The sequence below is a fragment of the Microcaecilia unicolor genome, chromosome 10 (assembly GCF_901765095.1).
Source record: "Microcaecilia unicolor chromosome 10, aMicUni1.1, whole genome shotgun sequence".
Classification (NCBI taxonomy): Eukaryota; Metazoa; Chordata; class Amphibia; order Gymnophiona; family Siphonopidae; genus Microcaecilia; species Microcaecilia unicolor.
The window spans coordinates 71,466,119-71,490,265 of record NC_044040.1 but is presented as its reverse complement, the minus strand read 5'-3'; the positions used below and the strand labels follow the sequence as shown (position 1 = coordinate 71,490,265).

The following is a 24,147-nucleotide window of genomic DNA, read 5'->3' as shown; positions in this document are numbered from 1 at the left end:
AACTATATGCTGGCGTTGGCTGGCTTATACAGTCTGAGTATCACATACAGCGATCTGGTTTAGGATGGGCTGGAGACACCTTCAACGGAAACTCCAATTATTTGGAATGTGAGGACAGTGCCGGGCTTTTACAGACTGTGTCCCCCAAATGACAAGACAGATTCGGATAGGCTGTAGTGAGACTTGACGGCAACTCTAGTAGTTGGAACATAAGGGCAAATCCAGTGGGATCTCTATGGTCTATGTCCCAGAAACACCAAAGAAAGACCATGATTAAATATATAATATCATGCTCATTGTAGATTTAATCGTAGATTGATAATGAATATGACTGCTGGGCAGACTGGATGGACTACAAGGGGGGGCCCGGTGCCGCAGTCCCACCTGCCCTCCGTTGTCGACCGTTTGCCACCGGGCAGGGCCCCCTGCATTGAAATCACAGTGCCTCTCACCTCCGTATGAAAGCGCTGCAGGCAGTAGATTGCCTCCCTTCGGTCCTCCTCTCCTCCCTGTGTCCCGCCCTCGTCTGACTTAACTTCCACGAGGGTGGGACACAGGGAGGGAAGGAGGCCCGCAGGGAGGTGATCTGCTGCCCTGCAGCGCTTTCACATGGAGGTGAGAGGCGCTGTGATTTCAATGCAGGGGGCCCGGCCTGGTGGTGGGTGGAGGCGGGAAGCGGCAACTTTCGTGAGGGGGGGAGGCCCTGGGGGCAGCCTTGCCCCATGCCCGGCCCAGTCTCTCGGCCGCCCTGATGAGCAGTAAAGGTGTGGACAGAAGACCATGTTGCCGCCTTGCAAATATCCTCAATGGAGGCAGAGCAGAAATGGGCTACTGAAGTGGCAATGGCTCTTACACTGTGAGCAGAGACACAGCCATGAAGTGGAGTTGAGTCAATGGCGTTACAATGACTGTTGACGCATTGAATATCCAGTTTCAGTTTTGTCCGCAGCAAATGAAGAGATAGCAGCACGGTTATGGATCAAGGGATGTTGTTAAAGGTGAAGGCCGACCAAACTAGCAGACAGACTGTAGCTAGAATGATATGTGCACAGGAGTTCAGGAAACAGAACATGAGGTAATAGATAAAGTAGCAGGGAGCTTTTGGCTGAAGAACATGAGAGAGAAAGATGATAAGCGAAAAGAATTAAGTAATGTCTTTTATGAAAAGGCTTTGTGTAGAAACAGCATATAAGCAGCAGCCTGATTAGTAAATGTTTGAGAAAGTCTCAGCCAATACTTTTGTATAAGCAGAACTGTACTCCTATGAGAAAATTTATTTTAATTCTGTATACTCTATTGGTAAGTTAATAAATTACTTTTCTCATACGTGGCCTGGTCTTTTATCATTCCAATCTTTTCCCGGGATATGTATGAATATTGGGATGGTGGTAAAAAGACCTAAATCTTAATTACACAACTTAAACGGTTAAGCATAGGTCTGCTATTTATGCGGCCTAACTTAACTACTAGCTGTTTAGTGCTGAATATTCACGCTTAACTGGCTAAGTCATGCGGCTAGCCACTAAGCAGTAATATTCAGTGGATATAACCAGCTATCTCGTGCTGAATGTTAGCAGTTAGCTGCCTAAGTGCTATTTAACCAGGCTCGGTAAGTTCAATAAAATGTAGCTATTTCTATATAATCTTTTGATTGGTGGTAAGTTGAGAGGCATATAAATTTGTCATCACATTATGCTCTGCCAGGTAATATCACTAAAGTGTGAAAGCTTCATATCCTGCTTGTCACTGGAGAGCAGTGTTAGCGAATGCTACATACCTGTAGAAGGTATTCTCCGAGGACAGCAGGCTGATTGTTCTCACTGATGGGTGACGTCCACGGCAGCCCCTCCAATCGGAAACTTCACTAGCAAAGGCTTTTGCTAGTCCTCACACGCCCATGCGCACCGCGCATGCGCGGCCGTCTTCCCGCCCGAACCGGCTCGTGTTCGTCAGTCCCATATGTAGCAAGACAAAGACAAGGGAAGACACAACTCCAAAGGGGAGGCGGGCGGGTTTGTGAGAACAATCAGCCTGCTGTCCTCGGAGAATACCTTCTACAGGTATGTAGCATTCGCTTTCTCCGAGGACAAGCAGGCTGCTTGTTCTCACTGATGGGGTATCCCTAGCCCCCAGGCTCACTCAAAACAACAAACATGGTCAATTGGGCCTCGCAACGGTGAGGACATAATTGAGATTGACCTAACAATTTTTCCAACTAACTGAGAGTGTAGCCTGGAACAGAATAAACATGGGCCTAGGGGGGGTGGAGTTGGATTCTAAACCCCAAACAGATTCTGAAGCACTGACTGCCCGAACCGACTGTCGCGTCGGGTATCCTGCTGCAGGCAGTAATGAGATGTGAATGTGTGGACAGATGACCACGTCGCAGCTTTGCAAATCTCTTCAATAGTGGCTGACTTCAAGTGGGCTACCTACGCTGCCATGGCTCTAACATTATGAGTCGTGACATGACCCTCAAGAGCCAGCCCAGCCAGGGCATAAGTGAAGGAAATGCAATCTGCTAGCCAATTGGATATGGTGCGTTTCCCCACAGCCACTCCCCTCCTGTTGGGATCAAAAGAAACAAACAATTGGGCGGACTGTCTGTTGGGCTGTGTCCGCTCCAGATAGAAGGCCAATGCTCTTTTGCAGTCCAACGTGTGCAGCTGACGTTCAGCAGGGCAGGAATGAGGACGGGGAAAGAATGTTGGCAAGACAATTGACTGGTTCAGATGGAACTCCGACACAACCTTTGGCAAGAACTTAGGGTGAGTGCGGAGGACTACTCTGTTATGATGAAATTTGGTGTAAGGGGCCTGGGCTACCAGGGCCTGAAGCTCACTGACTCTACGAGCTGAAGTAACTGCCACCAAGAAAATGACCTTCCAGGTCAAGTACTTCAGATGGCAGGAGTTCAGTGGCTCAAAAGGAGGTTTCATCAGCTGGGTGAGAACGACATTGAGATCCCATGACACTGTAGGAGGCTTGACGGGGGGCTTTGACAAAAGCAAACCTCTCATGAAGCGAACAACTAAAGGCTGTCCTGAGATCGGCTTACCTTCCACACGGTAATGGTATGCACTGATTGCGCTAAGGTGAACCCTTACAGAGTTGGTCTTGAGACCAGACTCAGACAAGTGCAGAAGGTATTCAAGCAGGGTCTGTGTAGGACAACAGCGAGGATCTAGGGCCTTGCTGTCACACCAGACGGCAAACCTCCTCCATAGAAAGAAGTAACTCCTCTTAGTGGAATCTTTACTGGAAGCAAGCAAGATGCGGGAGACACCCTCTGACAGACCCAAAGAGGCAAAGTCTACGCTCTCAACATCCAGGCCGTGAGAGCCAGAGACTGGAGGTTGGGATGCAGAAGCGCCCCTTCGTCCTGTGTGATGAGGGTCGGAAAACACTCCAATCTCCACGGTTCTTCGGAGGACAACTCCAGAAGAAGAGGGAACCAGATCTGACGCGGACAAAAAGCAGCAATCAGAATCATGGTGCCTCGGTCTTGCTTGAGTTTCAACAAAGTCTTCCCGACCAGAGGTATGGGAGGATAAGCATACAGCAGACCTTCCCCCCAGTCCAGGAGGAAGGCATCCGATGCCAGTCTGCCGTGGGCCTGAAGCCTGGAACAGAAGTGAGGGACTTTGTGGTTGGCCCGAGATGCAAAGAGATCTACCAAGGGGGTGCCCCACACCTGGAAGATCTGGCGCACTACTCTGGAGTTGAGCGACCACTTGTGAGGTTGCATAATCCTGCTCAACCTGTCGGCCAGACTGTTGTTTACGCCTGCCAGGTATGTGGCTTGGAGCACCACGCCGTGACGGCGAGCCCAGAGCCACATGCTGACGGCTTCCTGACACAGGGGGCGAGATTCGGTGCCCCCCTGCTTGTTGATGTAATACATGGCAACCTGGTTGTCTGTCTGAATTTGGATAATTTGGTGGGACAGCCGATCTCTGAAAGCCTTCAGAGCGTTCCAGACCGCTCGTAACTCCAGAAGATTGATCTGCAGATCGCGTTCCTGGAGGGACCAGCTTCCCTGGGTGTGAAGCCCATCGACATGAGCTCCCCACCCCAGGAGAGACGCATCCGTAGTCAGCACTATTTGTGGCTGAGGAATTTGGAAAGGACGTCCCAGAATCAAATTGGACCAAATCGTCCACCAATACAGGGATTTGAGAAAACTCGTGGACAGGTGGATCACTTCTTTTAGATCCCCAGTAGCCTGAAACCACTGGGAAGCTAGGGTCCATAGAGCAGATCTCATGTGAAGGCGGGCCATGGGAGTCACATGAACTGTGGAGGCCATGTGGCCCAGCAATCTCAACATCTGCCGAGCTGTGATCTGCTGGGACGCTCGCACCCGAGAGACGAGGGACAACAAGTTGTTGGCTCCCGTCTCTGGGAGATAGGCACGAGCCGTCCGAGAATCCAGCAGAGCTCCTATGAATTCGAGCCTCTGTACTGGGAGATGGGACTTTGGATAATTTATCACAAACCCCAGTAGCTCCAGGAGGCGAATAGTCATCTGCATGGACTGTAGAGCTCCTGCCTCGGATGTGTTCTTCACCAGCCAATCGTCGAGATATGGGAAAACGTGCACCCCCAGCCTGCGAAGCGCCGCTGCTACTACAGCCAAGTACTTCGTGAACACTCTGGGCGCAGAGGCGAGCCCAAAGGGTAGCACACAGTACTGGAAGTGACGTGTGCCCAGCTGAAATCGCAGATACTGTCTGTGAGCTGGCAGTATCGGGATGTGCGTGTAGGCGTCCTTCAAGTCCAGAGAGCACAGCCAATCGTTTTCCTGAATCATGGGGAGAAGGGTGCCCAGGGAAAGCATCCTGAACTTTTCCTTGACCAGATATTTGTTCAGGGCCCTTAGGTCTAGGATGGGACGCATCCCCCGTTTTCTTTTCCACAAGGAAGTACCTGGAATAGAATCCCAGCCCTTCTTGCCCGGATGGTACGGGCTCGACCGCATTGGCGCTGAGAAGGGTGGAGAGTTCCTCTGCAAGTACCTGCTTGTGCTGAAAGCTGTAAGACTGAGCTCCCGGTGGACAATTTGGAGGTTTGGAGGCCAAATTGAGGGTGTATCCTTGCCGGACTATTTGAAGAACCCACTGATCGGAGGTTATGAGAGGCCACCTCTGGTGAAAAACTTTCAACCTCCCTCCGACCGGCAGGTCGCCCGGCACTGACACTTGGATGTCGGCTATGCTCTGCTGGAGCAAGTCAAAAGCTCGTCCCTTGCTTTTGCTGGGGAGCCGAGGGGCCTTGCTGAGGCGCACGCTGCTGACGAGAGCGCGCGCGCTGGGGCTTAGCCTGGGCCGCAGGCTGTCGAGAAGGAGGATTGTACCTACGCTTACCAGAAGAGTAGGGAACAGTCTTCCTTCCCCCATAAAAACGTCTACCTGTGGAGGTAGAAGCTGAAGGCTGCCGGCGGGAGAACTTGTCGAAAGCGGTATCCGCTGGTGGAGCTGCTCTACCACCTGTTCGACCTTCTCTCCAAAAATATTGTCCGCACGGCAAGGCGAGTCCGTAATCCGCTGCTGGATCCTATTCTCCAGGTCGGAGGCACGCAGCCATGAGAGTCTGCGCATCACCACACCTTGAGCAGCGGCCCTGGACGCAACATCGAAGGTGTCATACACCCCTCTGGCCAGGAATTTTCTGCACGCCTTCAGCTGCCTGACCATCTCCTGAAATGGCTTGGCTTGCTCAGGAGGGAGCTTGTCCACCAAGCCTGCCAACTGTCGCACATTGTTCCGCATGTGTATGCTCGTGTAGAGCTGGTAAGACTGAATTTTGGCCACGAACATAAGAGGAATGGTAGGCCTTCCTCCCAAAGGAGTCTAAGGTTCTAGAGTCTTTGCCCGGGGGCGCCGAAGCATGTTCTCTAGAACTCTTAGCTTTCTTTAGGGCCAAATTCACAACTCCAGAGTCGTGAGGCAACTGAGTGCGTATCAGCTCTGGGTCCCCGTGGATCCGGTACTGGGACTCGATCTTCTTGGGAATGTGGGGATTACTTAGAGGCTTGGTCCAGTTCGCCAGCAATGTCTTTTTTAGGACATGATGCATGGGTACTGTGGACGCTTCCTTAGGTGGAGAAGGATAGTCCAGGAGCTCAAACATTTCAGCCCTGGGCTCGTCCTCCACAACCACCGGGAAGGGGATGGTCGTAGACATCTCCCGGACAAAGGCCGCAAAAGACAGACTCTCGGGAGGAGAAAGCTGCCTTTCAGGTGAGGGAGTGGGACCAGAAGGAAGGCCATCAGACTCCTCGTCAGAGAAATATCTGATGTCCTCCTCCTCCTCCCACGAGGCCTCACCATCGGTATCAGACACAAGTTCACGAACCTGTGTCTGAAGCCGTGCCCGGCTCGACTTCGTGGAACCACAGCCACGGTGGGAGCGTCGAGAGGTAGACTCCCTCGCCCGCACCGGCGAAGCTCCCTCCGCCGACGGGGAGCCTTCCTGGGAGGCGACCGTAGTCGGTACCGCAAGCGGCACCGATGTCTGAGACCTCACCCCGGGCAAGGGGCCAGCCGGCGCCTCACTCGACGGTACCGGAGGTGCAAGCACCCCCGGTACCGGAGGGGAAGGGCGCAACAGCTCTCCCAGGATCTCCGGGAGAACGGCCCGGAGACTCTCGTGCAGGGCGGCTGTGGAGAAAGACATGGAAGCCGATGCAGGAGTCGAAGTCAGAGTCTGTTCCGGGCGTGGAGGCTGTTCCGAGCTGTCCAAGGTGGAGCGCATCGACACCTCCTGAACAGAGGGTGAGCGGTCCTCCCGGTGCCGATGCCTACTTGGTGCCGACTCCCTCGGCGACCCAGAGCTCTTGGTACCGACGCGGGAAGGAGACGGGTGTCGACGCTTCTTTGACTTTTTCAAACGAAGCATGTCACCGGAGCTTCCCGGTACCGACGAGGACGACGTAGAATCCAGCCGTCGCTTCCTCGGGGCCGAAGAAGGTCGGTCTCGGGGGGGCTGTACCGCAGGAGCCCTCAGGGTAGGGGGAGACCCACCCGAAGGCTCACTGCCACCAGCAGGGAAATGGACAGCCCTCACCTGCACTCCAGACGAAGCACCACCGTCCGACGACATCAGCACTAGTGGAGGTACCGGTACCACCGACGCAACCTTCCGATGTCTCGGCCCCGACGATGCCTCGATGCAATCGATACAGTCGCGGCCGAGGGCGGAGGTCTTGACGCTGTCGACGTCGACGCACTCGATACTCCCGGTGCCGATGCCGACGAAGAGCCCGAGAACAAAACATTCCACTGGGCCAATCTCGCTACCTGAGTCCTTTTCTGTAAAAGGGCGCAAAGACTGCAGGCCTGCGGGCGGTGCCCAGCCCCCAGACACTGAAGACACGAAGCGTGCCTATCAGTGAGCGAGATTACCCGGGCGCACTGGGTGCACTTCTTGAAGCCGCTGGGAGACTTCGATGACATGGACGGAAAAATCACGCTGGCAAAATCAAAACTCGTAATTGCGGTAAGGCACCAAAAAGAGGGGGAGAAAAAACTCGACCCGAGGCCTCAAAGGGGCCTACCCCGAAAACAAAAGAAAACTTATCGGGGCCAAAAACTAGAAATACGGGGAAGGGAAAAAGACCTAAAGGCCCTTCTCCGAAATCCCTTTTTTTTTTTTTCAAGCGAAAAAGTCAAAAGACGCGCGAGGGTCAACTTAAGAGGCGTGAACGGCGCAAACACGACCGTACCCAGCGCGGACAAAAGAAGACTGATGAACACGAGCCGGTTCGGGCGGGAAGACGGCCGCGCATGCGCGATGCGCATGGGCGCGCGAGGACTAGCAAAGGCCTTTGCTACTGAAGTTTCCGATTGGAGGGGCTGCCGTGGACGTCACCCATCAGTGAGAACAGGCAGCCTGCTTGTCCTCGGAGAATTTCAGTTATATCCCTACATGATCTTTTCTATTTGGTCATCCTGCAGTTGGCTCTCTTGCACCTCAAAAGGTTAGATACCTTGGGGTAAATTTTCAGTACCCATATATGCAATGTGTCCAAAAAACAGCATCAGTGAGGCTCTCTCATGAACAAACAGAAGGTAGAGGAATATAATAAATAAACCCTTTTATTTGTCAGGACCAGACTCAGCACTGTGTTTTGGCGTAAAGCCTACATCAAGGGTCGGTACAGATTGATGTTTACTGAGGGGGGAGCTGTATTTCTGTCTGGTTTAGGTTGAGTTTATGTTAATGGCTTAGTTGTTGTGTAATAGAGCTTATTATGCCTTTGTTTGTTGCACTCCGCCTAGAAGACTATGGATAGAGCAGAATATAAATTTTTAAATAAATTTTAGTTGACAAGAGAATGCATAAACATAGTATTACTGTACAATATCTCCCTAATTCTATAGCCTTACATACACATTTCCTCGCTTAGCATACAAAATTGCACGCATAGATTACAGAATACTGGCTGGCAATTATGTGCATACCTTAATTGGCAAACTAGGTGCCAACTGGCACTAATTTGCTGTTAAATGTGTGACTGCACTTAGTCACTATTCTATAAACAATGCTCAATATCTATAGCGCTCAAGTGCAAAAAGGGTGTGAACGTGGGACAGAATGGGCTGGTCAGGAGTGTGCCAAACATTTACATGATAAGCTTTTATAATCATGTCGGTTACATGCACAATTGTAATATTTAATTGCCAATGTTTATACCGGCTAGTGATATGGGGTAAGCGGCCATGCCTAAATGTTGCCAAGTAAATGCCAACTTATGGTAGTTTTCTATAAAGGCAATTGTGGACGTAACTGCCAAGGTAAAATTATGTATCATACCTGATAATTTTCTTTCCATTAATCATAGCTGATCAATCCATAGACTGGTGGGTTGTGTCCATCTACCAGCAGGTGGAGATAGAGAGCAATCCTTTTGCCTCCCTATATGTGGTCATGTGCTGCCGGAAACTCCTCAGTATGTCGATATCAAAGCTCCATCCGCAGGACTCAGCACTTAGAGAATTACACCCACAAAGGGATACTCTGCCCAGCTCACCACCGCCGAAACGGGGGAGGGGAATTAACCCAGCTCATCCCCACACAAGTGGGGGAGGGGAATCCGTCCAGCTCATCCCCGCGGAGCGGGGGAGGGACACCACCCCGCCGATGCGGGGCGATCTGGCTTATCCTGCAACCGCGGGAGGAGCTGACTGACCCTAACACCGCCGAAGCGGGAGGGGTACAAAGCTGCCCTACAGCCGCACGAAGCGGGAGGGAGCGCTGGCAGAATTTAGGTCTCAATCCAGCCCCGTAAAACGGAGGGGAGAGGAATGCAGCAGCTCACTGTAACACAAAATCGTCTCAACTCCTGAAGAATCCAATTGAAAAAACTTGAACACGAAGTCCTCCTGAACAGGAACTGAAGACTAAACTTGAACCTGAAATGCAACCAGAATAAAAACAGTACAGATATCTGGGAGGGGCTATGGATTGATCAGCTATGATTAATGGAAAGAAAATTATCAGGTATGATACATAATTTTACCTTCCATATCATCATGCTGATCAATCCATAGACTGATGGGATGTACCGAAGCAGTACTCACCCAGGGCGGGACATAGAAATCCCTGACCGCAACACTGAAGCTCCAAACCGGGCCTCCGCCCGAGCAGCCACAGTCAAGCGGTAATGCCTGGAGAAGGTATGAGCCGATGCCCAAGTTGCCGCCTTGCAAATCTCTTCCAAGGAGACGGACCCGGCCTCCGCCATTGAGGCCGCCTGAGCTCTAGTGGAATGAGCCTTCAGCTGGATAGGCGGCACCTTCCCCGCGGCCACATAAGCCGCTGCAATGGCTTCCTTGACCCATCTTGCCACTGTAGGCTTAGCAGCCTGCAGACCCTTACGAGGACCTGCAAACAGGACAAACAGATGATCCGACTTCCGGAAATCATTGGTCACTTCCAAGTATCTGATGATGACTCGTCTCACATCTAGATATTTGAGAGCAGAGTACTCCTCTGGGTAGTCCTCCCTAAGAAAGGATGGGAGACAGAGCTGCTGATTCACATGGAAGCGAGAAACAATCTTGGGCAGGAAGGAAGGCACTGTGCGAATAGACACTCCTGCCTCAGTGAACTGCAGAAAGGGCTCTCGACATGATAACACCTGGAGCTTGGAAACTCTTCTGGCTGAAGTGATAGCCACCAAAAAGACTGCTTTCAACGTCAGGTCTTTCAGAGATGCCCTCGACAAGGGTTCAAAAGGCGGCTTCTGCAAGGCTCTTAGCACTAGATTGAGATTCCACGCAGGTACCACTGAGTGCAGAGGAGGGCGCAGGTGATTAACTCCCTTGAGAAAGCGCACCACATCTGGCTGCGAAGCCAGGGAAGCACCCTTCAGGCAGCCCCTGAAGCAAGCCAGAGCCGCTACCTGGACTTTAAGGGAACTGAGCGACAGGCCTTTCTCCAGACCTTCTTGCAGGAACGCCAACACTGAAGAAATTGGAGCAGTGAAGGGAGAAAGGGAGCCTGCCTCACACCACGATGCAAAGGTACGCCAAACCCTGGCGTAAGCAGTAGAAGTAGAGCGCTTCCTCGCTCTCAGCATAGTGGCGATGACCTTGTCTGAGAAGCCTTTCTTCCTCAGACGCTGCCACTCAATAGCCAGGCCGTAAGACCAAAGGGGGAGGGATCCTCCATCACCACGGGACCCTGATGCAACAGGCCCTGCTCCGCTGGCAGTCGCAGAGGTCCGTCCACTGAGAGCCTGATCAAGTCCGCATACCAGGGACGTCTGGGCCAGTCCGGACCCACCAGGATTACCCGGCCCGGATGCTTTGCCACCCGGTCTAGTACCCTGCCCAACATGGGCCAGGGCGGGAACACATAGAGAAGCTCCTGTGTCGGCCACTGTTGGAGAAGAGCATCTACTCCCAGAGATCGAGGGTCCAGTCCTCTGCTGAAAAAGCGCGGCACTTGGCAATTGGCCGATGACGCCATCAGGTCTAGGCTCGGCTGGCCCCTGCGCTTCGTGATGTCCAAGAACGCCTGAGCCGATAGCTGCCACTCTCCGGGATCCAAGGTATGGCGACTGAGAAAGTCCGCCTTGACATTCATGACTCCAGCAATGTGGGCCGCCGACAGCTGTTCCAGGTTCGCTTCCGCCCACTGGCATAGATTCATGGCCTCCTTGGCTAGAGGGGCGCTCTTGGTACCTCCCTGGCGATTGACATAGGCCACAGCTGTGGCATTGTCCGACAGGACCCGTACTGGCTTCAACGCCAGTACTGGGAGAAACTCCAAAAGCGCCAACCGAATGGCTCTGAGTTCCAGGAGGTTGATAGACCACTTTGCCTCTGCAGGAGACCAGAGCCCCTGCGCTGTCCTTCCCAAGCAATGGGCTCCCCAGCCCGTCAAAGAGGCGTCCGTCGTGACGACAACCCACTCCGGGGTCAAAACAGGCATTCCTGCAGACAACTTGTCTGTCCTCAGCCACCAGCTCAGCGCCTTGCGCACCGCTAAGTCCAAGGGAAGGCGCACAGCGTAATCCTCCGACACTGGAGTCCAGCGCTGCAGCAGAGAGAGTTGTAGTGGTCTCATATGAGCCCTGGCCCAGGGCACTACTTCCATCGTGGCCGTCATAGAGCCCAACAGCTGCACATAGTCCCAAGCCCGAAGAGGAGAGGCTACTAGGAACTGGTCCACCTGAGCCTGAAGCTTGACAATTCGATTGTCCGGCAGGAACACTCTGCCCACTTGGGTGTCGAAACGAACTCCCAGATATTCCAGGGACTGAGTCGGGCGCAGCTGGCTTTTCTCCCAGTTGATGATCCACCCCAGGGAGCTCAGAAGAGCAATCACCCGGTCTACAGCTCTGCCGCACTCTGCATAAGAGGGGGCTCGGATCAACCAGTCGTCCAGATAAGGATGGACTTGTACTCCTTCCTTTCGTAGGAAGGCCGCGATAACCACCATTACTTTGGAGAAGGTCCGCGGAGCAGTAGCCAACCCGAACGGGAGGGCTCTGAACTGGAAGTGTCGGCCCAGGACTGCAAAACGCAGAAAGCGTTGATGAGGAGGCCAGATGGAAATATGCAGGTAAGCTTCCTTGATGTCCAAGGATGCCAGGAACTTCCCTGCCTTCACTGCCGCTATAACAGAGCGGAGAGTCTCCATTCGGAAGTGCCGAACTTTCAAGGCCCGATTGACCCCTTTGAGGTCGAGGATAGGCCGTACAGAACCTCCTTTCTTTGGTACCACAAAGTAAATGGAGTAACGTCCCTTGCCAAGCTGATCTTCTGGCACCGGAACGACCGCACCCAGGCGGATCAGATTGTCCAAAGTCTGCTGCACTGCCACAGCTTTGACCGGAGACTTGCAGGAAGAGAGTGTATAAACCCGTCTCTTAAGGGTCGGCAGAACTCTAGCTTGTAGCCGTCTCTGATGACTTCCAGCACCCAAGCGTCTGAAGTTACCCTGGTCCACTCGCCCAGAAACGAGGACAGGCGTCCTCCAATCTGCAATGGGCCATGGACCAGGGCCCCATCACTGAGTACGAGACCCTGGGGGAGGACCGGAGGAAGCACATCCGGGACGGCGGTCTCTGCGAAAGGAATGCTGCCTGGGGGAGAAGTTCCTCTTGAAGGAAGAGGTGGCAGAGGAGCCCAACTTGCCCGGGCGATACCGACGGGCTTCCTGAAACCGTCCTTTGGAGTTACCGGGGCGAGCACTGGCCTGAGCCCTGACCTCTGGTAACCTCTTGCCCTTAGACGTGCCGAGATCGGTCACGATTTTGTCCAGCTCGACCCCAAAAAGCAGCCTGCCTTTAAAAGGCAACTTAGCCAGGCGAGACTTAGAGGCGTGGTCCGCAGACCAATGCTTCAGCCAAAGCCACCGCCGCGCAGAGACTGTCTGAGCCATACCTTTAGCTGAGGCTCTCAAGACATCATACAGCAAGTCTGCCAAATAAGCCAAGCCCGATTCCAGGGCCGGCCAATCAGCCCTCAAGGAAGGATCCGAGGGGGAAGCCCGCTGCACAATCGTCAGGCATGCCCTGGCCACATAGGTGCCGCAAACTGAGGCCTGCAAACTTAAAGCAGCCGCCTCGGACGACCTTAAGGCCGCCTCCAATCTTCTGTCTTGGGTGTCCTTTAGGGCCGTGCCACCTTCCACCGGCAACGCCGTTTTCTTACTCACCGCAGTGATTAAAGAATCCACGGTAGGCCAAATAAAGGCCTCCCGTTCACCTTCAGGCAGAGGATAGAGGCGGGACATAGCCCTAGCCACTTTGAGGCTCGCTTCTGGGACATCCCATTGAGCCGAAATCAAGGTGCACATGGCCTCATGCACGTGGAAGGTTCTAGGCGGGCGCTTCGTCCCCAGCATAATGGCGAAGCCAACAGAGGCTGAGGGAGAGACGTCCTCCGGAGAGGAAATCTTCAAAATGCTCATGGCCTGCACTAACAGGTTGGGCAAATCCTCTGAGCGAAAGATCCGCGCTGCAGAGGGCTCATCCGCTCCATCCGAGCGGGAATCCGTCTCCTCCAAGGAATCCCCAAAGGACCGTTGGAAGAACTCAGATACGCTGCCCTCATCTACATCAGAGGAGACAGAGTCCTCTAGGGCCTGGAAATCCACCCGAGGGCGTTTGCTTCCGGAGGCCTCAACCCCTTTATCAGACAGAAGGGCAGGGGCAGCGTTTTGCATAAGAAAAGCCTGATGCAGCAGCAAAATGAACTCAGGGGAGAATCCCCCCGAACAGTGCACTTCTGCAGCTTGGGCCACGGCCCTAGCCGCACCCTCAACCGGCGCTCGCAAGAGCGGGGGAGAAACGTGCTGCGCATCCAAAATGGCGTCCGGCGTGAAACTCCGAGAAGGAGCCACGCGGGAAGAACGACGCTTAACTTTGGCCGCTTTCTTACCGTCGCCCGAATCAAGGGCGACCATAGTATTAACGTCTCCCAGCTCGAGGGTGGCCCAAGAAGAAGCCGTCCGAGCAGAGTGGCTGGCCAACATGGAGTGGGCGAGCAGCGGGGGATGGGCGCTTATGGCGGGAAAAACCGCCGCACCGGAGGAAGAACCGGGACACTGACCGGCCTCCAAACTGATGCTTAACAAAGGCGATTCAGGTTTTGAAATCCCTGCATCCCCGCTAGACGCACCCACGCGGTCCGGGGAGCGAATCCTCGCGCCCTCGCCCTCCGACGCCATAAGCCACGTGGAGACCGAACGGAGAACCCCCTGCCCGCTATAAAAAGGTAAAATTACCTGCTTCTCGCTCCGAGCTGTAACGAACTGGTGTCCCAGTGAGCAGCTGCAATAAACGTTGAAATAAACGCCCTTAAAGACGTCCAAAAAATTTTTTTTTTTTTTTAAATTGAGCCGGCGGGAGGGGAGAGAAAAGGAGGGACCTGGCACCACCAGGTTTGCACTTGCTCAAGAAGAGCCCTCAACCCCAGGTACTCAAGAAAACCTAAAAATTAGGCTTGGAGACCTAGCCAGAGCTGCTGCTGTGTGTGACCACCACCTGCTGAGATAGAGAACATACTGAGGAGTTTCCGGCAGCACATGACCACATATAGGGAGGCAAAAGGATTGCTTTCTATCTCCACCTGCTGGTAGATGGACACAACCCACCAGTCTATGGATTGATCAGCATGATGATATGGAATATAGAATTCATGCTTGGTACACTGCATTGTAGCACCTAACTTTAGGCATCCTGTACTGAATTACCTCCTATATCTATAAAAACAACAATTGTGAACCAAACAAAAAATCTGTGCAATCGAGTTACCCTTATTTTTTGCCACTTCCACCCTTTCTGCTATTACCCCATTCTCAAGAGTGTTTCTTTCCTTTTGAAAAGTTTTCTTTTTCTCTCAGCTCTATCGCATTTTCTCTTTCCCTTCCAATTCTTCACTCCTTGTTCTTCAACCCCTCCCCTCCTTTCATCTTCAACCAGTCCTCTAGTCTCAAGTCTCTTTTAGTATTTCAAACCTCACCCCCTCTATCAGTGCTCATCAAACATATTCAGGCCATAATCCTAACCACAGCAATGTCCCTGACCCCACCAAGATGTGTTGTAAATGACACGCCTATGTATTGCCCACTCAGGTCATGACCCCAAATACCACATAAATGGGCTTATGACCCACAGTTTGAAGTGCTAGCTTATATTTTTCCTGCTCCAGGTGCTATACTTCCCCCTACTGCTGCTGTAGTTCACTGTGTACCTTGTAATACCAAAACTAATGGCAATCTCTGGTGACAACTTCAGTAATATGATATGAAGCAGCACATCTGAGGAGTATTATGGCCTACACAAGGTAGGAAGGACTGGGGGAGCAGTGCAGTGACCCAGTAGGGCATAAAAAAAGAATGTGGTGGTTCACTCCAAGTGATACAAAGAGGAAGGAAGACAGTGGACTGGGAGGGCCCAACTGAAGAATGTACTTAAATGTAATGTGCCTTGAACTCAGATTTGGAAAAAGGTGAGTAATAAATCTAAAAATCCTAAGTCTTAATATGGTTGGGTCTGTAAAGGAAACAAAGCAGTGGCTTAGTTGCAGCGAGGGAATTTTGATGCACGACAATACCAGACATTGAAGGAAAAGAATAGTGAAGTCCTGGTTTCCCATAACTTAATAGGAATCAGAAAATTACATGGCACGAGACAGATATGGTGAATGGAAATTTCTGCATCAATGTGAGAAATCATAAGTCACTGATGACTGTTCAAGTTTGTGTTTAAGATTTCTTTAGAATATACCAAAACAATAAAAAATGAAAAAATTTAAATACTTGAAGCAAACAGTGTAGACAAATAAAATATTGCTCTAAAAATATATTTTGCTTATGCTGTGCTTATGATCATGAAAGGAAAAAGGTGTCTTACTTGTTGGAAGGTTTTGGATTTCCAGCTAATCCCTGCTCTTCTTGTTTTAGTGCTGCAAGTAGCGAATCTCTTGAGCAGTGTTTATCCTGTTTCATAGAGACACAAAAATGAAAAGAAAAATCCTAGGGATTACAACTGACCAATTTCTATCCTTTGAGAATCAAGTCTCTAAAGTGGTCTCAAGTGCTTTTAATGTGCTCTGATTATTGTAATTCCATCTATGCATGCAGGAATCAAATGCGGTCTTCTTAAAAAAAAAAAAAAAAAAAAACCAACCAACCAAACAAAAAAAAAAAACACAGCTGTGCATCTTATATGTACATCACTGCGCTTTGCTAAAGCAACCCCTCTCCTTCATGATTTATACTGGTTGCTAATAAAGAACAGAATATCATTCAAGCTATGTGCATTTATTCATCAAATTCTGCACAACATGTCACTATCCTACATGAATGATCTCATTGAAATACAACCACATAACGCTATTACATCATCCAAGGAATATCTTATCTTACATTTCCCTAGCTGCAAGAATGTAACCTACAAAACAATTCCGTGCCAACTTCTCATATCAAGGAAACCAAAACTTGGAACTCTCTTCCTAAACAAATTAGATATGATTACATGATGTTTTGAAGCTTACTGAAAACTAATTTTATTTCAGTTCAACTTTCAATAAAGTAAAGAACTAATTTTGAACTTAACAATGTTTGATCCTTCTATGTCATATTCTAACTATAGTTACTTCCTATCTGTTGGATAATCAAATCTTTACTTGATCACTCTATAATTAAAGATTAGCTATCTAATATTACTTAGTATAGTTTTACTCACTATCATTCTAGTTGAGTCTCCTTATTTATCAATTCTAGATTGAAATTGTCAACTTAGTTGCTTTTATTATTTTATCAATTCTCAATATAGAATTGGGTATTTCAGGATTATTGTTACTTACATTGAAATAGCTCATTTTAAATTTCAACCTAGTATTATATGATGTATTATAAGAATTGATACTTTTCAAAATGTGTCTCATTCTACTGATGTTTGTAATGTAAGCCACATTGAACCTGAGCTCTTCTTGGGCTAATGTGGGATAAAAATGTCATAACAAATAAAAATAGAATATCCTGCACATACATCTTCAGTTACAGTAACTGACTGAATTTTCAAACTAGTAGTGAGGCACAAGGACAAAGAACTGGTACCTGTAAATGGGTAATGAAGGAAAACCTTTGTCGCTGGAAAGGTTCACAGCCTTCCCAAAGACACTGCCCAGGATAGACATCTTTTCCTCCATGTTCAGTTGCTGCATGATAAAAAACTTGTGATGGTGTTTCAAACCACCTAAAAAAAGTATAAAAAAAGAAAAACCTGTCATATTTCAGTGGTGTAGGAAAGATAAACATTCACCAATTTCCAGGTAACAAAACTGCTTACATCACAGCAGGATCAGACACAAGTAGGTTACATCACTCAACAGCACTGACAAAATTGTGACAAGATTCTGCACTTATGAGATCTGCAGAGCACACACTTCTGTAAATACATCTGATCTCAACAACTCTATAAGAGGCGGAGGGAGTGTTTGTGTGGCTAATTAACTTACACAAATGGGAATCCTTTTAAGGGTTTCCTTTCAACAAGAAACTGGAATAATCTGTCAATGGGTAAAGAAACACTGTTGCAAGAAATTCTGATTTTTACTTTATTCCCCAACCCCTCTTTTCTTGTCAAAGAAAGATAAACCCCCAAAAAAGTAACACCTTGTAGGGGAGATGATGGATTTTAGCCCTCAGAACACCTGAAGGATTGACAAAGCAAACTTGTTGACACATTGGGAGTTGGTATCTAGACAATAAGATGTCAGTATGTGAACTGAATTCCACTTCGCAGCCTAGCAAATCTCCTCAACAAAGACAATATGACATGACCACAACTTTAAGTGTACAAGTCTTGACATGCCTTGTCTAGGCATTACAAAACGAGATGCAATCTGATACCTGATTAGAGTGTGTGCATTGGGCAATAGGAATATTACACCTGTTTTGCGAGCAAAGAGACAAAAATCTGGGTGGAGCTCGAGAGCTTTCCTCTACTTTAGATAGAAGCATGAGCTATTTAGCAATCCAAACTATGCAGGGCTTATTCTCCTCTACGCACATAAGATCAGGGAAAAATACAGGTAGGATGACAGGCTAGTTAAAACTAAAAGCTGTAGAGAGATACAGTTTTCTTCTACAAGCTCATGATAAATGTCAAGTGCTTTTCCTATTAGCTCTGGAATTTAACTACTATATTTTTTTTAGATACAACTTGCTAGATGCTTTCCAGAGTCAGTCATTTTATTACCCACCTGTAATCTCCCATTGGATACTTACCTTTGTTGAAATTGTAATATTTCCTGCTTTTTTTTGCCTTCTGTTTCTTATGCTGCTTTGATTTTATCTTAGGTTTGTTATTCCACCTCCCCCCAGCCATCAGATTTTATTGTGTAAACAGCTTAGATTTCTTTCTTGAAAATTTTGCAGTATATCAAATAAACAGAACCTTGAACCTCAATCAAATTGATGTGTATCCCAGAACAGCTGTTTATGAAGTCACACTCCGAAAGATGTAAAAGATATTCAAGCACTCTTGGAACAGGGCAAGGGTTTGCTATCATACCAAAAGGCAAACTTCTTGGGGGGGGGGGGGGGGCGAGTGATGTCATCAGGAGCTCTGGTGAGGCCCAGGATAACCCTGAAAGAACATCCTTCTGGACCAGGGATTGCAAGCATCCTTCTAGCTCTTGCAGTAAGCAGTTGCTGTGAGAGCTAGAAAGATGTCCATCAGGTGGCGATTGGTGCAATTCAAGTAATTGTATGCAATGGTGGAGCTAAAGGACAGGAAGCGAATTTGTAAATATGGTGGTGCTCATGAGCGAAGAGTCAGCCGAGGAGTCTGAGGTAGAGGAGAGAACTCTTGGTGGCAGTGTCCGAGATATAAAGCAGTGGTTTGGTGAGCTGAGCTAAGCACTAGCAGCGGCAAAAAATGAGATAAAGGAAGCGAATGCTAAGCTGTATTTTCATAACAGCAGCCATACTGGGTCACACCAATGACCCACTTAACCCAGTATCCTGTTTCCAACAGTGGCCAATACAGATCACAAATACCTGTCAGAAACCCAAGTGTCAGAGCTTGGAAAGGGGGGGGGGCTTTATTTCGGTGTATGAAAGTTTGCATGTTGCAGAAATTGAAACTGCTTCTCTCACAGATATGCAATGAACCATTAACATTTTTCTTTTGGGTGGGGAGGGTTATATTTTCTGTGGAACTTCTGGTCCGATCTGGCCCATTTTCAACCTTCATGTGTCCTTTCACTTATTTGTCCTTGCACAATAAATTTGATCCTATTCTGTTACATTTTTGGAGAATAATTTTGATCCCAGACAATTTAATCTTATATAAATAACTTATTTGCAACACCCATTGGATTGAAATAGACCTTAAGGGGATAGCGTCAGATTCTATCCTACAATAAACTTGCAAATCAGATTGATCAAACCTACTGTCATGTCAGGAATCTTTATCTAAACTTTAATGGGAAGTAAATGTGTAAATGGAACACATCACTGACTTACAAATCTCTGCTGATTTCAGGCAGAACACTGATGCTGCGATAATTAACATTATGCACCTTGACATGCCCTCCCAGAAAAGCCTGCCTGGGCATAAGAGATGAAATATACAATCCAACTAGACAGTGTGCACTTGACAATGATAATGGCAGGTTTACCAAATTAGACAGTGTGCACTTGATAATGATAATGGCAGGTATACTGGGATCAAAAGAAGCAAAAAACTGGAAGGACATTTGAAGGGTTTCAGTCTGACTCAATAGAAGACAAATTCTTTTGCAATCCAAGCTGTGCAAGGCTTGGTCAACTTTCGAGAAATATTTAGGACAACTGATTGTTAAGATGAAAGCTTGAAACAAGGCACAAATTTAGGGTGCACGCTTGTCAGTCAATAAGTTGGTTATGTTCCTGAAGCCAAGGCAACCCAAATAATATGGTGTATCAATGACCCATAATGAAATAGCTTCCGAGTTCCCAGTATTCAGTGATGTGCAACAAAACATAGTGGATTTGAACTTATCTTGTAGAGGGGCATCAACACCTCCTTTCTTCTGCTGGTTATACCCCTCTCTATGCAGCCGTCGCCTTGTCACATTGTTTCTTCACCTTCAGGTCCTCAGACACCAACACCCCAAGGTCTGTCTCCTGAGTTGAACTTACTAATCTCTCCCCTCCTATTTGGTACCTCTCTTTTGAGTTTCTGCACACCAAGTGCATCACTCTGCAGTTCTTAGCATTAAATTTTAACTGGTGCAGATGGACTGCCATTAGTGCAGGTAGCCACTAGTGTAGTGTTTATTCTGTTACAAATTAGGATTGAGGATTACTAGGATGATTGTGGGGGTTGACTAATGGGCTCATTTTCGAAAGAGAAGGACATCCATCATTTGACATAAATCGGAAGATGGGCATCCTTCTCACAGGGTCGTTCAAATCGTTATAATTGAAAGCTGATTTTGGACGTCTCCAACTGCTTTCCGTTGCAGGGACGGCCAAAGTTCAAGGGGGGATATCGGAGGTGCAGCGAAGGCGGGACTTGGGCATGCCTAACACTAGGACGTCCTCAACCCATAATCGAAAGAAACAAGGACGTCCCCGATGAACACTTGGACGACTTTACCCGGTCGTGTTTTTCTTACAACCAAGGCACAAAAAGGTGCCCGAAATGACCAGATGACCCCCAGTGGTCACTAACCCCCTCCCACCCTCAAAAACCATCTTTAAAAATATTGATTGCCAGCCTCAGATGTCATACTCAGCTCCATCACAGCAGTATGCAGGTCCCTGGAGCAGTTTTAGTGGGTGAAGTGCACTTCAGCCAGGCGGACCCAGCCCCACCCCCCCCTACCTGTTATGTTTGTGAAGAAAACAGCGAGCCCTCCAAAACCCACCACAAACCTACTGTACCCACATTTAGGTGCCCCTTTCACCTGTAAGGGCTATGGTAGTGGTGTACAGTTGTGGGTAGTGGGTTTTGGGGGGTTCAGTACACAAGGTAAGAGAGCTAAGTACATGGGAACAATTTATGAAGTCCACTGCAGTGCCCCCTAGGGTGCCCGGTTGGTGTCCTGCAATGTCAGGAGGACCAGTGACCTAGAAATGCTGGCTCCTCCCACAACCAAATGGCTTGCATTTGGTCGTTTCTGAGATGGCCGTCCTTGTTTCCATTATCGCCGAAAATCAGAAACGACCATCTCTAAGGACGACCAAATTTCAGGATTTGGGCATCCCTGACCGTATTATTGAAATGAAAGATGGATGTCCATCTTGTTTTGAAAATACGGGTATCTCCGTCCCTGGATGGGGACGTTTTGCGAGGACGTCCAAATCAAAACGAGGAAGTCCCTTTCAATTATGCCCCTCCAAGTGTATTTGAAGAAGTTTTTGATTTTGTTTTCCTGATGACGCCTTTGTAAGGCGAAACATGGTGACAATATAGGGAACAAGGAATATGAACAGTTTCAAAATTTGGATGACTTGAGAATTCCTCTCCTCAAGTCGCTTCACTGGCTCCCTATCCGTTTTCGCATCCTGTTCAAACTTCTTCTACTAACCTATAAATGTACTCACTCTGCTGCTCCCCAGTATCTCTCCACACTCGTCCTTCCCTACACCCCTTCCCGTGCACTCCGCTCCATGGATAAATCCTTCTTATCTGTTCCCTTCTCCACTACTGCCAACTCCAGACTTTGCGCCTTCTGTCTCGCTGCACCCTACGCCTGGAATAAACTTCCTGAGCCCCTACGTTTTGCCCCATCCTTGGCCACCTTTAAATCTAGACTGAAAGCCCACCTCTAACATTGCTTTTGACTTGTAACCACTCGCCTCCACCTACCCTCCTCTCCTCCTTCCTGTACACATTGATTTGATTACTTTTTTTTTTTTTTGTCTTTTGTCTATTAGACTGTAAGCTCTTTGAGCAGGGACTGTCTTTCTTCTATGTTTGTGCAGCGCTGCGTACGCCTTGTAGCGCTATAGAAATGCTAAATAATAGTAGTTGTAGTAGTAATTATTGTGGATCTTTGTGGAGAGTTTCATGAACAGTGGATTACAAGGTTTTGGGACACTTGGAGTTTTGTTTGGATCATGCGAGAGCCCCTCTGAACAAAGGACACTGATTATTGCATCAGAAGATGTGATCTGAGATTGACATCCTTACACTCCTCTGGGCTTCAAGTATGTGGACAACCTTTTTTACTTTTTGAGCTACATTGTAATATCCGCATTGAATTTAGAAATACTAGGGAGGTAGGGTGGACTGGTGCAATGATGGTAGATAGTACATTTATTTAGGAGTTGCTTCTCCATTGATCAATGAGCACTATTCTAATATTTACATTATTTACTTAGGTGATACTCGGAATATTATTTTGGGTTTTGAAAATTATTTTGAAATGTTGGAAAACCGGTCTTGTTGGTAACCCAGAGATATTATATATATTGATTACATTTTAACTGCCAGACCCTTGACCATTCTTCTAAAGTTTGGAGATCCCTTCTCATTGTTGCTACTGCCTCCAGGGTATCCACTCTATTGGCTATCTTCGTGTCATCTGCAAAAAAGCAAACCTTTCCGTCCAACCCTTCAGAAATATCATCCACAAATATATTAAAAAGAATAGGACCCAGCACCAACCCCTGAGGATCTCCACTGCTCACCTTCCCTTCCTCTTAGCGGAGTCCATTTACCACCACCCTCTACCACATGTCGGTCAACCTGTTTCGTATCCAGTTTACCACTTTTGGTCCTAAGTTCAGCCCTTTCAGCTTATTCACGAGTCTTCTATGGGGGATCGTATCAAAGGCTTTGCTGAAATCCAAGTAGATTACATCTAGCGCACATCCTTCATCCAGTTCTTTGGTCACCCAAAGAAGTCAATAAGATTCCTTTGGCAAGATTTTCCTTTGGTAAAGCCATGCTGCCTCGGGTCATGTAACCCGTTGGCTTCTAGAAAGCTATCATTTCTTTCAGCAGCGACTCCATTATTTTTCCTACCACTGACATGTGACTTACTGGTCTGTACTTTCACACTTCTTCCCTGTCTCCACTGTTATGAAGAGGGACCACATCTGCTCATCTTCAATCTCACAGAACCTCTTCCGTTTCTAAAGCTCTATTAAATAAATCTTTACAATATACTCAACAACTATTGCACTTATATTTATCTTTATTGCATCAATTAATCTCATAAGCTTAACAATTATTGTCTAAAATCCCCATATATCTATCATTCATTCATCCATTCACTCTAATTCAAATCTATAAAACTAATCTCAAAAAACTATTATCAAACTCTATAACATTAGAATTCCCGGAATCATAGTATCACTTGTAATCTTTTAACAAAATATACTTTTTTCAATAGCAACACTGGTGTGAAACTTGTTAATTATACTGTCAGTCAAAGCACTTTTTCTTCATTACGATCTTATCTTAATCTGTTCATAACCTGATGTAGACTCTCTGTAGCCGTGTGAAGATCATTCCATTGATTAAGTCAATTACCCACCACAGCAGGTTTAAAGCAAGATTTATATTCCATCGTAAACCACAACTGATTTACTGTGTGCTGTAATACTGAATGACAGTAGTTCCATTCACCGTGATTCCACTCTTCACGGGACTAATGTTGAATCTGTTCCTTGAGTTTCAAACTGCTTCACTGAAGCTGTCCTCTCATTTGTTTACTGAAACAGTTGTACACAGACGCAACAATTATACACGGACCCTACACGATCGTGTTTTGCAAATTTTGCGTCTTCAGGGGTCAGTAATCTAAGTAAACAACAATAATAACATACATTTGTATTTCACAAACATTATTTCAACCCTTTTTAAAACCCAATATTGTAAACTCTTACCGGCTCTACAAGTGGCCAAACATTCAACAATCCTGGATGTGCTGGTGGCAACGCCTAAAAGACGCCCACACATGCGCATACCACGGCTTCACGGAGACTATGTTTAAATACCCTCTCATAAATTTACCAATCCTGGACGTGCCGGTAGCCACGCCTCGAAGGACGCCCACACCTGCACATACCAAGGCTTCAAAGAAACTAAATATAAATACCCTCTCACAAGTTTAACCATTCTACTTCTTTGTTTAACCCATTAGGGCTTACAGTGTTCCAAAGGTAAATTAACCTTTG

At 48.1% G+C, this 24,147-nt stretch overlaps 1 protein-coding gene across 1 annotated transcript in view; it reads right to left on the bottom strand.

The window, feature by feature from the left end:
• ARID2 (AT-rich interaction domain 2) overlaps nucleotides 1-24,147 on the bottom strand; it is a 581,863-nt gene that overhangs the window by 9,284 nt on the left and 548,432 nt on the right. Inside the window, exons 17-18 of the mRNA XM_030215750.1 lie at nucleotides 17,083-17,221; nucleotides 15,875-15,960 (exon numbers count right to left, since the gene is read on the bottom strand). Coding sequence (XP_030071610.1) covers nucleotides 15,875-15,960; nucleotides 17,083-17,221 — 225 coding nt within the window. The remainder of the gene's footprint in view (nucleotides 1-15,874; nucleotides 15,961-17,082; nucleotides 17,222-24,147) is intronic.